General features: G+C 36.0%; 1 protein-coding gene across 15 annotated transcripts in view; it reads left to right on the forward strand.

The window, feature by feature from the left end:
* The window catches only part of pxk (PX domain containing serine/threonine kinase), a 33,109-nt gene extending 20,576 nt beyond the window's left edge, over positions 1-12,533 (forward strand). For 2 of the 15 annotated variants that reach the window (XM_087302889.1, XM_087302885.1), the window contains exons 12-19: positions 1,532-1,610; positions 3,009-3,057; positions 3,150-3,227; positions 4,017-4,103; positions 4,190-4,253; positions 5,518-5,580; positions 7,769-7,796; positions 9,380-12,533. In XM_087302889.1, coding sequence (XP_087159015.1) covers positions 1,532-1,610; positions 3,009-3,057; positions 3,150-3,227; positions 4,017-4,103; positions 4,190-4,253; positions 5,518-5,580; positions 7,769-7,785 — 437 coding nt within the window. In that variant the 3' untranslated portion in view covers positions 7,786-7,796; positions 9,380-12,533. 15 annotated transcript variants of the gene reach the window in all.
* The last annotated feature ends 1,076 nt before the right edge of the window (positions 12,534-13,609 follow it).

The raw sequence follows: 13,609 nt of genomic DNA on the forward strand, positions 1-13,609 counted from the left end.
TAATTAATGGTATTAAAATAAACAGGTAAAATATTTTTTCAGATCGAATTAATTATAGACTAATAAACTGTGTCGGTGCAAACATTTAGGGTGCTTTCACACCTGTGAATCGATTAATTTGTCCTGAAACAGGGATTAAAATTGTTACATTGTTGCTCTTTGTTCTTGTTCTTGCGATTCGCTTTCACAAGGCAAAGTTTCTAAACGGACCAAAGGGCTAAAACAAGTCATATGTGAGTAAACTCTCCTCACATTGGTCAGAGTTTCACGGTTTATTTTGCAGAGTCCCGTTCAGCTGTCAGGGGGATGGTAGCGGTTTGGTGGTGTTTCACAGGGTGTGCTCGACGTGTCTGAAGAGTAAGGACGGATGCGGTGGGGAGGGGTGAGAAGGGTGCGCAATGTATTTGAGGACCGGGAGGGAGACTCTTTATTATTATTTGTGGGCATCCTTGAGTCTCTGTGCATTTGCGGGAGACTCACGAAACTTCCGGGAGACTTAGGATGTCCGGAATGACCTCCCGCCCTACTCATGATTCTATATTCATATAGCTCTATGCCTATTACATATCCATAATACACTGTGATATAACCAGGGTCGGATCGTATCGCTTTCTCACTACAATCGATCCGCTGCAGAGTTCGTTACAATCGAGCCGAGACCACCTTATTCAAGCGATCTCAGAGCAATTGTTTTGGTGTGGATCTGAGCGTGATTGCTGGATTTACATGCCAAACGAACTGCGCTAACTGGGCAAACTAAACAGGTTCCGAAACAAAAGTCTTAGTGTGAAATTACCCTTAGTCTTGGAAACACTGAGTGAAAACCTCGGCATATTATCTGACTCTGATTGGCTGTTGTCATTTTCCCGCCATTAGTGTTTATTTTTTCTCTGGGTTTAGTCTTGGGCCACTCCTGCCAATAGCAGAACAGCAACTACTGGGGAAGCGAGGATAAAGATAGTATGGCCCCATCAGATTGGTCAAATTTAGAGAAACGACCAATGCATGAAATCAGTGTAGTTTATCACGTGTGTCTGCGATATGTATATTGTGTACTTTTATCATTCCTCTTATAGCGATAACTATAATTTTGCGATATGTTTTGCAGTCCTAGAATGAAGTATATTATACAAGTCAAAATCAGTAAGACAACTGTCACCTAGTGGTTAAGTGTGTATAGCAACATAGAGCACCGAAGTGGTCACAGTGACCCGAGTTCAATTCCCAGCTCGAGGTTCTTTGCTGATTCATGCCTCCTTTCTCTCTGCTCCCCACAATTTCCTGTCAATCCTCGCCATTGTCATATCCATTAAAGGTTAAAACATAATTATTAAAAAAATAAGACTTAAGCAGCTGTTTAAATTATATGGTTTCATTTGTTGCCGTTTAAAAGTGCAGCTGTTGTTTCCGAGGTTTCTGCTGTAGTTTGACTCTCTGCTGAAGTAATATCCTGAACACATACTGGTCATTTTGTTCAAAGTTAGCGGTTTTATGTAATACGTAACCGTTTTGTTTTCCTGTTTTTTCACAGTCTCTGTTCTTCAGTCCATTCTGTCCACTGAAGCTTGCAAAACAGGAATGCCAACCGTTTCCCAACTGCTGCAAACACCGTGAGTTACTGCATTCAGTCCTCTGTGTGTGTGTGTGTGTGTGTGAACAGGTTTATGTGGTTTACAGGGACCAAGTTGTAAAATGTCATTGAATGCATAGTTTTATTCTATTAAGGTGGTTTGCAAGGACATAAATCATGTGCCTGTAATTAAAAAAGATAATAGTCAACTGTGTCTTTTGACATCTAAACTTTTTGAGAGTTGGGTTTAGGGGTAGGGTTGGGGTAGGCCTTATTATAATACTCACGCCTATGGATTTGTGTGTCAAAAAACAATTTTCTTAATTAAGTTAAGTTAATTTATATATATATATATATATATATATATATATATATATATATATATATATATATATATATATATATAAATGTGTGTGTGTGTGTACATATAAGAAGTTTATCATTTTCAGATAATGTTTTGTTGTTGTTGAAGAGTACAATTAAAACATGATTAAAACTTTTTACAGAGTTTCAGTTTTTACATTGAGTTTTGAAAAAACAGTGGTTAGTTTTTGAACTCATGAATAAATCTTCTTATTTTCTGTAGTTTTATTATTATTATATTTTTAATTTTCGTTTTATTTTTTTTATTATTATTGCCATTTTTGTGGCATTTTTATTTTCACTGGCATAATAGTCATGAGACAGATTGCAGCGGTACAGAATAGAAAATATAGGTAATTTTCATCATACAAAATACAATTTAATAAGTTATTGTTTTTTTTTTTAAATAGATTACATTTGTAACATATTTTATGAAGAAAATGATTGGTTTAACTTATTTAGTTAATTTGTTGATTGCCTAAAATGAGGAAATTGAGGAAATAAAAAAGAAATACAGTTAAGGACTACTGTACTTTTTAGCCCTCAACCTTCTAAGCTGAAACTGTTTAACAGAGCAAGAACATTTTTATAATATTTCCTAATACATTTTCTTCTGGAGAAAGTGTTTTTTTTTAGCTTGGCTGAAAAAAAAATCTATATTAAAAATTGTAAAAACTGCTAATATTGTGGTCAAAATTATTAGCTAAACAGATTTTTTGTTTCTCAGTTGGCTACTTAACAAACTACCATTGTCCAATGACCTGCTTAGTTGGCCTAATTCACCCAGTTAAGCCTTTAAATTACACTTTAATCTGAATACTTGTATCTTACAAAAGAACTAGTAAAATATTATGTACTGGTATTATTGCAGGGAAAAAAGAAATGATTGAATAGAGATTCTCTACGTTAAACAGCACTTAAACTTTCACAGGAGGGCAAATAATTTGATCTTCAACTGTAGTCACGAGTACAACAGAGAATGTTTTTAAATAGAATCAGATTTTTGTGAACACAGAGCATGTGCTGGAGTCTTTACTACAGTAATTGTGAATGTTTAAAACTCTTGTCCTGTCAGGTTATTCAATGACGTGCTGCTGTTCAACTCTGAAAAGCCCCAGTTTAAGGTAAAAAACAGACCTAAAGTAAAATACAAACAAATAATAAACCAGTTTGTATTTTTACAAGTGATTAATTTCCACTTCTTTACAAATTGTAGATCAGCTCTAAATTAAAGGAGGCTCTGAAATCCTCCAAAGAGGGTTTGGAGAAGCGTCTGGTGGAGGAGCAGAGGACGGTCAGTGACTTCTTTTTTTTTTTTTTTTTTTGCCACAAACGTTTGCATTACAAACATTGCCACACTTGATGTTGTCATTTCAATCAAGAACATTCATTCAAACTAGAAAATTTGGTTTATTTACTCACACTGAGGTCATTCAAGATGTTGGTGACATTTTTTTCCTTCAGTAAAGCATTAAAATCTGTGTAAACCACTTTTTTATTAATCCGGGGTCGCCACAGCCAAATGAACCTCCAACTTATCCAGCACGTTTTTACACAGCGGATGCCCTTCGTGTGTGTGTGGAAACATCCAAACACACACATTCATACACACACACACACACTCATACACTACGGACAATTTAGCCCACCCTATTTACCCGTACCGCATGTCTTTGGACTGTGGGGAAACCCACACAAGCGCAAGGAGAACATGCAAACTCCATACAGGAAAGCCAACTGAGCCGAGGATCGAACCAGCGACCTTCTTGCTGTGAGGCGACAGCACTACCTACTGCGCCACTGCGTTGCCCACAGTATGTTGATGTACTTCCAGCTAAAAGAGAATATTGAGTAGGGGGCGGGGCTTTAGTTTTGCGAATCATTCCCTTTTAGCAAAATAACGGTAAAAGAGGCGTGGTTAAGAACACTGTGGCTGAAGCAGTCAAACTTTTCATCAACTCGGACTATAGGAAAATCCTTTTTTCTTCAAAATTCTTTTCATTTTTAAATAATTTTTTTTAATTGTTCAAGTTTTTTTCTGTGACTGAATCCTCTTTTATTTATTTACTTTTTTTTTTTTCAGATCCACCAGTATAAGCGACTGACCCGAGCGCAGTCACACCATGGCTCAGAGGAAGAAAAGAGGAAGAGGAAGATCTTGGCCAGAAAGGTACTTCACCACATTTACACTTGCATAACAATAATAACCGAATGATCACATTATATTTCCTCTAAACGTGAGTTTTTTTCTTTTAGAAATCAAGACAGTCAACTTATGAAATTGAGGAGGATCTCTCTGTCAAATATAACAATAACTCTGGTAGGTCCCCGTTATTAGTGATTATGTGTATTAAAAAAAAGCAAAAGTAACTTAATTGTTGGTGAAGTTTTTTTCCCCTCTCCGCTGTCGCCACTAGCTTGCGTGGTTTGGGATTGGTAGAGCTGCGCATCGATGGATTTGCTGTTCAGTGTTTGGGCCCACGGTAGTGATTAGTAGATCACGCTAAACTGAGCTAAACTGAACTTGAATCACTGAATACTGGACCGCACTTTCAATTTGCTCTGATCTTTTATGTGAAGCTGCTTTGACACAATCTACATTGTAAAAGCGCTATACAAATAAAGTGAATTGAATTGAACTTAATTAACTTAATACACTTTATTGTCCCCAATGGGGGAATTTATCTTAAACCCTAGGCCCACATTTACATATACAGTGGTTCCTCGTTATTCGCGGGAGTTACATTCTAAAAATAACCCTCAATAGGTGAAATACTTAAAGTAGTCCACTTTTTTTCACAATTATTTTAAATGTTTTAAGGCTGTAAAACCCCTCACTGCAGACTTTATGCACTTTTCTCAGACAGGCATTTTTACACTTTTCTCTCTTGTTTAAACACTCTCAAAGATTAAACCTTCGTAGAAAAATAAATCCAGTATTATAGAATGAAACCAAACATCAAAACCATTTGATCCTCATATATTTACTCCATAATGGTCCCTACCTACTTCTACCTTGCTTTAGCATGTCCAGAAGTTCAACTTTTTGTGCGATGGTTAGCATCTTTCTCTGTCTTTTGGGTGCTACCGCAGATGCCTTTACGGTTCAGAACATTTTGTCGTCATTGTGGGGAGAAAACGTGCAAACATGCAGTACAGCACTTCAGAGGCACACTGCTAGCGATCAAAGATTTCTGTGAATTTGGCAAGCTGAACTCATTCTGTACTGTACAGGAGCCTGGAGGAGATTGACTGACAATGCTCTACAGCCAGTCAGGACGCAGAACACAATGAATGCGCTGTAAAAAAAAGCATGTTAAATTGCACGAAAAGTATTAGCAAAACTGCGAGGCCTCAAAAAGTGAACTGCGTTATAGCGAAAAAAGACAACACAAATAAGCACAAACATTCAACTAGAACTAACAGAAATCTATAATTACTAGACTGGTTATAGCGGTCATTCTGTCTTATTTTAACTGATCTGTCACCCGAACAGTTAAAATGCCTGTTAAGGAGTTAAATATCTAAATACAGTAACATTATAGTGAAGTAACACAGTAAAGCATGTATTTTTCTTTTTCTAGCAGGTTCTGGAGCGAGTTCACCTCCAACCTGCCCGTCCTCTCCTACTCCTCTACCCGGATCAGGTACGTCCCGTTTTAAGCTCAGTTTACCACCCTTCACTATCTCAGCTACATCACAAGAGTTTGTTTTTCCTGATTTGTGCATCTTTAATCCAAACATTCCTCCTCCACATTCAGTATCTCCTCTCAAACAGTCAGTTCTCAAAGCATACATGTTCTGTTTCCTTCTATATTTGTCGCATGGTGTGGTAAAATGTCTTCGATTGTAACTCTCTATGGCGCATTAACGTTTCTCATTGTTTATTTCAATCAAACAGACATCAATCATAGACATAATCTCTCATTTCCATTATCAATCAATCGGTTGCTGTCTCTATTCATCTTACCAGATCATAATCCAGACCCTCTAGGATTTGGTGATACCGCAAAAAAACGTAAAATCAAGAAAATGTTTCGAGATCAAACATTTTTTTTAATTGTCGCATGTTTTGGGCAGTCAGGACACTGTTCAAATTCCTACAGAGCGCCATCTGCACTAGTATTACATTCAAAAAATGTTCATATTTGCAAATGAAATGTGCTCAAGTTGTCAATACATAATTCTTGTCTGATGTGTGATCCTCGTCTTGTTGTTGTTTTTGTTGTTGTTGTAGCAATAGTAGTTGTAGTAGTTGCTGTAGTAGTAGTAGTAGTAGTAATAGCAGTTGTAGTAGTAGTAGTTGTTGTAGTAGAAACTGTAGGAGTAGGAGTAACAGTTTTTGTAGTAGTAGTATCAGTAGCAGTTGTTGTAGTAGTAGTTGTAGTAGTAGCAGTCATAGCAGTAATAGTTGTAGTAGTAGTAGTAGTAGTTGTTGTTGTTGTTGTTGTAGTAGCAGTTGTAGTAGTAATAGTTGTAGTAGTAGTAGTAGTAGTAGTTGTTGTATTTGTAGTAGTAGCAGTTGTAGTAGTAGTAGAAGTAGTAGTTTTAGTAGCAGTAGTTGTAGTAATTGTAGTAGTAGTAGTAGCAGTAGTTGTAGTAATTGTAGTAGTACTTGTAGCAGTACTTATAGTTGTTGTAGTAATAGTAATAGTAGTAGTTGTTGTAGTTGTAGTAGTAGTAGAAGTAGTAGTAGTAGTTTTAGTAGCAGTAATTGTAGTAGTAGTAGCAGTTGTTGTTGTAGTAGTAGTACTTGTAGCAGTACTTGTAGTTGTTGTAGTAGTAGTTGTTGTTGTTGTTGTTGTTGTTGTAGTAGCTGTTGTAGTTCAGGGGTGGCCAACCCTGTTCCTGGAGAGCCACCTTCCTGCAGATTTCAGTTGCAACCCATAACAAACACACCTGCCTGTAAATATCCAGTGGTATTCATTTCCTAATTAATTGGTTCAGGTGTGTTTGATATGGGTTGCAACTGAAATCTGCAAGAAGGTGGCTCTCCAGGAACAGGGTTGGCCACCCCTGTTGTAGTTGTTGTAGTAGTAGTTGTTGTTGTTGTTGTTGTAGTTCTAGTAGAAGTAGTAGTAGTGAATGCTAATTTAACAACTAAAACGTAAACAAACATTCAAAAGGCTAAAGACGAAGCTGCAATTTTAGATCGAATACAACACAGGCGTATAGCCCGGTGTGTGATCCGCGTCATGTGGCGTTAAAGCAACATCAGTCGCTGAACATCTATATATTGTAATAATGCATTTGGTGTCATAAACGTAACTCTCTGTCTATCATACACACACATTTGATCAATAGTTCAGAACCGCATTTGAATATTACCAATATTGAATTCAATTCAAGTAATTAAAATTCTTTAAACACAGCTTTGTTAAAATGGCCTAAATTGTAAAAATGTGCATGTTCTGCATCTCTCCATCAATGAGTTCAAATAGCCATTAAAAAACATGGACGACTTGGCATTTGTTTTTAAACAATCGGTTCCTTTTTCAGATGTAACAAAGCAGGCTTTAGGCCTAGTTTCTCTCTGTGTTTCTTTCATATTAATTACAGCATCAATGGTTGTCGAGGTCAAAAAAATCAATAACAATGAAGGAGTATAAATTTGTGTGTACCATAAAAGAAACACCTCAAGATTTGCAGCAAAACTCGCAACAAAATCAGTAATTTTAGTCACAAAAATCAGATTTTTTTTTCTTTCTCACAAAATCCTAGAGGGACTGATAATCATCCGATGTGTGGACTCATTCAGATATGATCAGTAACTTGTGTGTGCCTCTCTCTCTCTCTCTCTCTCTCTCTCTCTTTATATGCTGTCTTCAAAACTAGAGCATGCGCCATTTTGAACGTGTGTGGGGTAAAGTAATTCAACAATAATAATCTCTTTCCACCGTAAAGTTGCAGCTCACCTTCTCTCAGCAGAGCTCTCTATTATTCCCCACAGCAAAACTCTCGTTAATATTTACGCATGCAGATGAGATGCAAATGAGGTCGACCCAGCCTGCTGAGAAGGGTTAATGCAACTTTAAAAGCTCACAATCTGCAACTGTCTGTTTACGCACCAAGGATTGGTTCATTTAAGGCTTTTCTGAGGGCAAAGTTTTTTGTTTTGTTAACGAGCACTTTTGGTTTCGTAGATTGTGATGGTTGTTTTTCTTTTGTTCTTAAAGATTTTATTATATATGTGATTTTTATTAATTTATTTTACTTTTTAGGATGCTATTGAATGCATTTTTAAATATATATATGGCATCTGGCAGTTATAAGCATAACTGAGCTTGTATGCTGACGATGCATATCTTGCTGATTGGTTCATGAGTCATGCTGCTCGTCACTTGTTTCCAAGAAAGTGATTGGTCAGTAACTGCGAACAGTATGGGCGAATCAGCATTAAGACATTTAAAGTCAACGTGAAATGGCAGCTTTCTTTCTAATCATTCATATTTCAGATATTTATAGTTTATAGTATGTTTGAGTGTATATTTAATAAACAAAAATGTTAAAAATCAATACTTTTTATTTGTTTATTTTTTGTGTTATATTTTTATTATTTTTTACATTTTTATCTTTAAAAAATTAAGGGTTTGTCCGCCCAAAAATTTATTTTCTTACACTTTTATTATTTTATTTGATCATAATTATGTTTTTTTGTGTATGTATTTATGTTTATGTAATGTTTTTATATTTTATCATATGAGAAGATATTGATTTTTACTACACTGCCTGACAAAAGTTGTCAATCCAAGAGCAACGAATCAACTTGAATTCTTGGTGATCATTAGGAAAAGTGGCAGAATGTAGATTTTTCCGTTAAACTGCATCCCAATCATCACAAAAACTTCAAAAGACGTATTGGAACCCACAAAGACCCAAGATTCTCACAGAAATCAGTCAAGTTTGGTGAAGGAAAAATCATGGTTTGGGGTTACATTCAGTATGTTGGCATGCAAGAGATCTGCAAAGTGGATAGCAACATCAACAGCCTGAGGTATCAAGGCATTTGTGCTCCACATTACATTACAAACCACTGGAGAGGGCAAATTCTTTAGCAGGATAGCGCTCCAAGGTGCTCCAGGATTGGCCAGCCCAGTCACCATATATGAACATTATTGAGCATGTGTGGGGTAATACCAAATTTACAACTAGAGGTCAAGTTATTATTTGTTGTTTCTAAAACCTGAATAGGCGACAAGACTTTTGTCAGGTAGTGTTAATTTTAATATCATAACTTATTGTAAATTTGATTATTAAATTTGTATAAAATAAATACATTTAAAATAATTGTACATTTTTCAAAGTTTTTAAATGTTCATTTCACCTTGACTTTAAATGTTGCCGCTTGTGGTAAGTGTATAACCAGAACAGCTGCTGCACTTTAATCACTTCTTGTGTAAATACTGATCTCGCCCAATAGTAATGGACTGTTTTTTGATCCTCCAGGAGCTCCTCTTCCTCCTCCTCCTCCTCCCCCTCCTCCGCCTCCACCACCCGGGATCGACTCCGGCCCTCCGTCTCTCTCTCCTCCCAGTGCCAACGGTGTGGGCAGAGGTGCCCTCCTCAGCTCCATACAGTCCTTCAGCAAAAACAAACTGAAAAAAGCAGAGACTGTTGACCGCAGCGGCCCACGTTTGTGAAGAAAAAACAACATCAACAACAAAAAAACGCTTGTCTTGTTTTAGTGCAATTCGTCCACTCAAAGTCTTTTAGCAACTTGCGTCTAGCAGTGAAAAGTGACAATTTGTCAAAGTGTCAATTCCAGCAGAGCCCTGCGTTTATTCAGGGTTTTTTTTTGTTTGTCAAGCTACCCGTAGTAACCTAAGCAGTTCTGCTTGGACCAGCTGTTTTATTAAAAAACGGACAAATGCACTCATTCGGATGACAAATACGACCTCTACATTTTAAAAGTACTGACTTACGAAGGCAGAAATTGGTGGAGAATGCAGGCAACACCTTTATTTTTTGACGATAATTAACGTTACGTACACGATTCTGCTTTGACCAGCTGTCGCATTAAAATTCAGCACCTGCGCACTCATTTGAACAGAAAAAAAATAGCATTTCATTTTTGATTATTGTTTTACGAAGGCAAAACATGAAGGAGAATGCGGACAACATGTTTACGTTTTTGACGATAATAATTGCAACCTAAATGATTCTGCTTAGACCTGCTATCGCATCTAAATTAAGAACTTGCGCACTCATTTAAACAAAAAAACTACCATCTTCTATTTCAATTATTGTTTTTACGACAGCAGAACATGGAGGAGAATGCAGACAACATGTTTCCGTTTTAGACAATAATTAACATAACGTTTTGTCTTACCAAGGCAGAATCTGAAAAAAAATGTGGGCAACATCTTTATTTTTTAACGATAATTAACGTAACCTAAATGATTCCGCCTGGACCAGCTGTCACATCTAATTTAAGGACTTGCGCACTCATTTGACTGAAAAAAAATACCATTTTCAATTTTGCTTATTGTTTTACGAAGGCAAAACATGAAAAAGAATGCAAACAACACATTTATGTTTTTGACAATAATTAGCATAACCAAATGATTCTGCGTAAACCAGCTGTCGCATTTAAATGAGAAATTTGAAGTCAATTTAAAGTATTGTCGAACAAACGTAAAGGATGGAGTAAAATGGGGGCAATACATTTATTTTTTGACGTTAACCTAACGTTAACAATTCTGCTTGAACCAGCTGTCACATCTTAATTAAAGACTTGCGCACTGATTTGACCGAAAAAATACCATTTTCAATTTCAATTATTGTTTTACGAAGGCAGAACATGGAGAAGAATGCAGGCAACACTTACATTTTTTGTCGATAATTAAGATAACCCAAGCGATTCTGCTTGGACTAGCTGTCGCATCTAAATTAAGGACTTGCGCACTCATTTACCCGAAAAAATACCATTTTCAATTATCGTTCTATGAAGGCAAAACATGGAGAATAATGCAGGCAACATGGTTACGTTTTTGATTATAATTAGCGTTACCTAAACAATTCTACACGCACCAGCTGTCACTTCTAAATTAAAGACTTGCACACTCATACCGAAAAACATACCATATTTTCAAATCAATTATTGTTTTACGAAGGCAGAACATGGAGGAGAATGCAGGCAACATTTACGTTTTTGACGATAATTAGCGTAACCTAAACAATTCTGCTTGGACCAGCTGTCGCATCTAAATTAAGGACATCCACACTCATTTTAACAAAAAAAAAATTAAGTCAATTTAAATTTAAAGTATTTTCTTACGAAGGCAGAAGATGGAGGAAAAAGCGGTCAACACATTTATATACTACTATTCATTTACTACGAATGAGAACGTATAACCAGATTTTGTTGTCGGTTCATAAAATGAGCGACATTTAAATCTGACATTTTAATTCAACTGTTTGTTTTGGAGAGTTCAAGTTGCATTTGCCACATTTACCATTGTGCCTACAAAAGCTAAGAGCTTTTTATTGTTTCGTTTTTTTTGTTCAAGCTACATTTGTACGTATTTTCTTTCGGAACAAAGTACTCTTTGTATTCCTGTTCTGAAAGATCACAATCAAACATGTTGCACAAATATTGACATTAAGACAATGCGTTTACGCTTCTTAAAAGAACAGTTCACCCCTAAATACTAAATTCGGTCACTACTTTTTCTCCGCTTCAAACCTGTTTGTTTCCGTTTTCCGTCTAACAAAAAAAAAAAGAGATATTTTGAAGAATGTTGGAAACTAGTAGCCAGTGACTTCCATAGTATTTATTATTCTACTATGGAAGTCAATGGCTTCCCGTTTCCAGTATATATGTTGAAATAGTATATTTATAGTGGAAACGTTTTTATTTAGGGGTAAACTGTCTCTTTAAAAAAAGCTGCTGTTAGAAAGAAAAATGGCTTTGATTTACCACTGAAATGATTGTATATTGTCCATTGTGATGTCACTTATTCCGTCTAATCCCATTGGTTGCTGCAGCCAGGTAGGGATTTTCAGCCAATCAGAGATGACCAAGTGTTGGTAAACGAAAGCGGTTTGTCATTTTGCACACACACATATAGGGGAGACTTGTATATTTCATATTCATCGCGGGGTCCTGTTGAAAAGCAGATCCATTTGTAATCTATACCAGTGTACAGTAATGCACAAAGCTCTAGTACCCGCATTTGTACATAGACTCAGACACACACTGAAAGCAGTTCAGTAGCGTACTACACATTCTCAGCTTTGTTATTACCGTGGGGGAAGAGTTTAATAATGTTTTCATTTTTTTCGCTACAGCACTTTACCGCTGATTATTTGGCAGTGGTCTTGAAGAAGAAACATTCTAAAGTTTACAACAGAGATTTATGTATGTATGAGGACGGTTGAAGAATTAATGTGTTTGATGATGATGATGATGAAATTTGCCACTGATTTTCGCCTCTGTACAGTTGCCACATCCGTCTTTGAAAGCACTGGAGGAGAATGTCCTCAAAGTGCTAAAATATTGTTTTCCCTGTTATTAAAAATACTTGTATTGGCAATATATTTTAAAAGGATGGTCTTGTGCTTTTAGTTGTGAACATTGAAGTAAAGACAATGGAACAGACTTCACGTTGTTCAATTCCTTGCTCTAACATAAAGCTATAGATTAGTTGTATATATGTGGATACAGTGAATAATATCATTTTAAATTCAATGTATATTTCATTGTTATACTTTATTAACTCTTTTATAATTGATTATGAATGGTATATTGTAAATGCATTAGAATTGAGATCTTATTAATAACATGAAAATAATTAATAGGTAACTAATAATTGCACATACATGTAGGTGCAGATATAACAAAATATTTTTATTACATAATAATAATATACTCATCGACATGTTCAAGAAGCCAGTCTGAGATGATTTGCACTTTATGCCATGGTGCATTATCCTGCTGGAAGGAGCCATCAGAAGATGGGTACACTGTGGTAATAAAGGGATGAACATGGTCAGCAATGATACTGACATGATGCTCAATCAGTACTAATGGGCCAAAATTGTGGCAAAAAAATATCCCCCACACCATTACACCACCACCACCTGCCTGAATCGTTGATACAAGGCAGGATGGATCCATGCTTTCATGTTGTTGACGTGAAATTCTGACCCTACCAGCTGAATGTCGCAGCAGAAATCGAGGCTCATCAGACCAGGCAGCTTTTTCCAATCTTCTATTGTCCAATTTTAGTGAGCCTGTGTGAGTTGTAGCCTCAGTTTTCCGTCTGGCACCAACAACCATGCCATGTTCAAAGTCACTTAAATCACCTTTCTTCCCCATTCTGATGCTCAGTTTGAACTGCAGCAAATCGTCTTGTCATGTCTACATGCCTAAATGCATTGAGTTGCTGCCATGTGATTGGATAGTTGAACAGGTGTACCTAATAAAGTGGCCAGTGAGTGTATAATACTACTGTAAATATAATTAACAAGGAGTTATATGTGGTTTTTATATAAAAATGTTTACTAAATATAGTTTTTAATTTGTTTTTAAAAGTTTGTAAGCTTATTAATATATATTTTATATTTAGGTTATTTTAAAACTTACATATACAATATATAAGTTTTACATATATAATATATGTATAGTCAAAAGTAATATATAGCCATTATATATATATATATATATATATATAT

This window comes from Danio rerio, chromosome 22 (assembly GCF_052040795.2).
Source record: "Danio rerio strain M-AB ecotype USA chromosome 22, GRCz13ab, whole genome shotgun sequence".
NCBI lineage: Eukaryota > Metazoa > Chordata > Actinopteri > Cypriniformes > Danionidae > Danio > Danio rerio.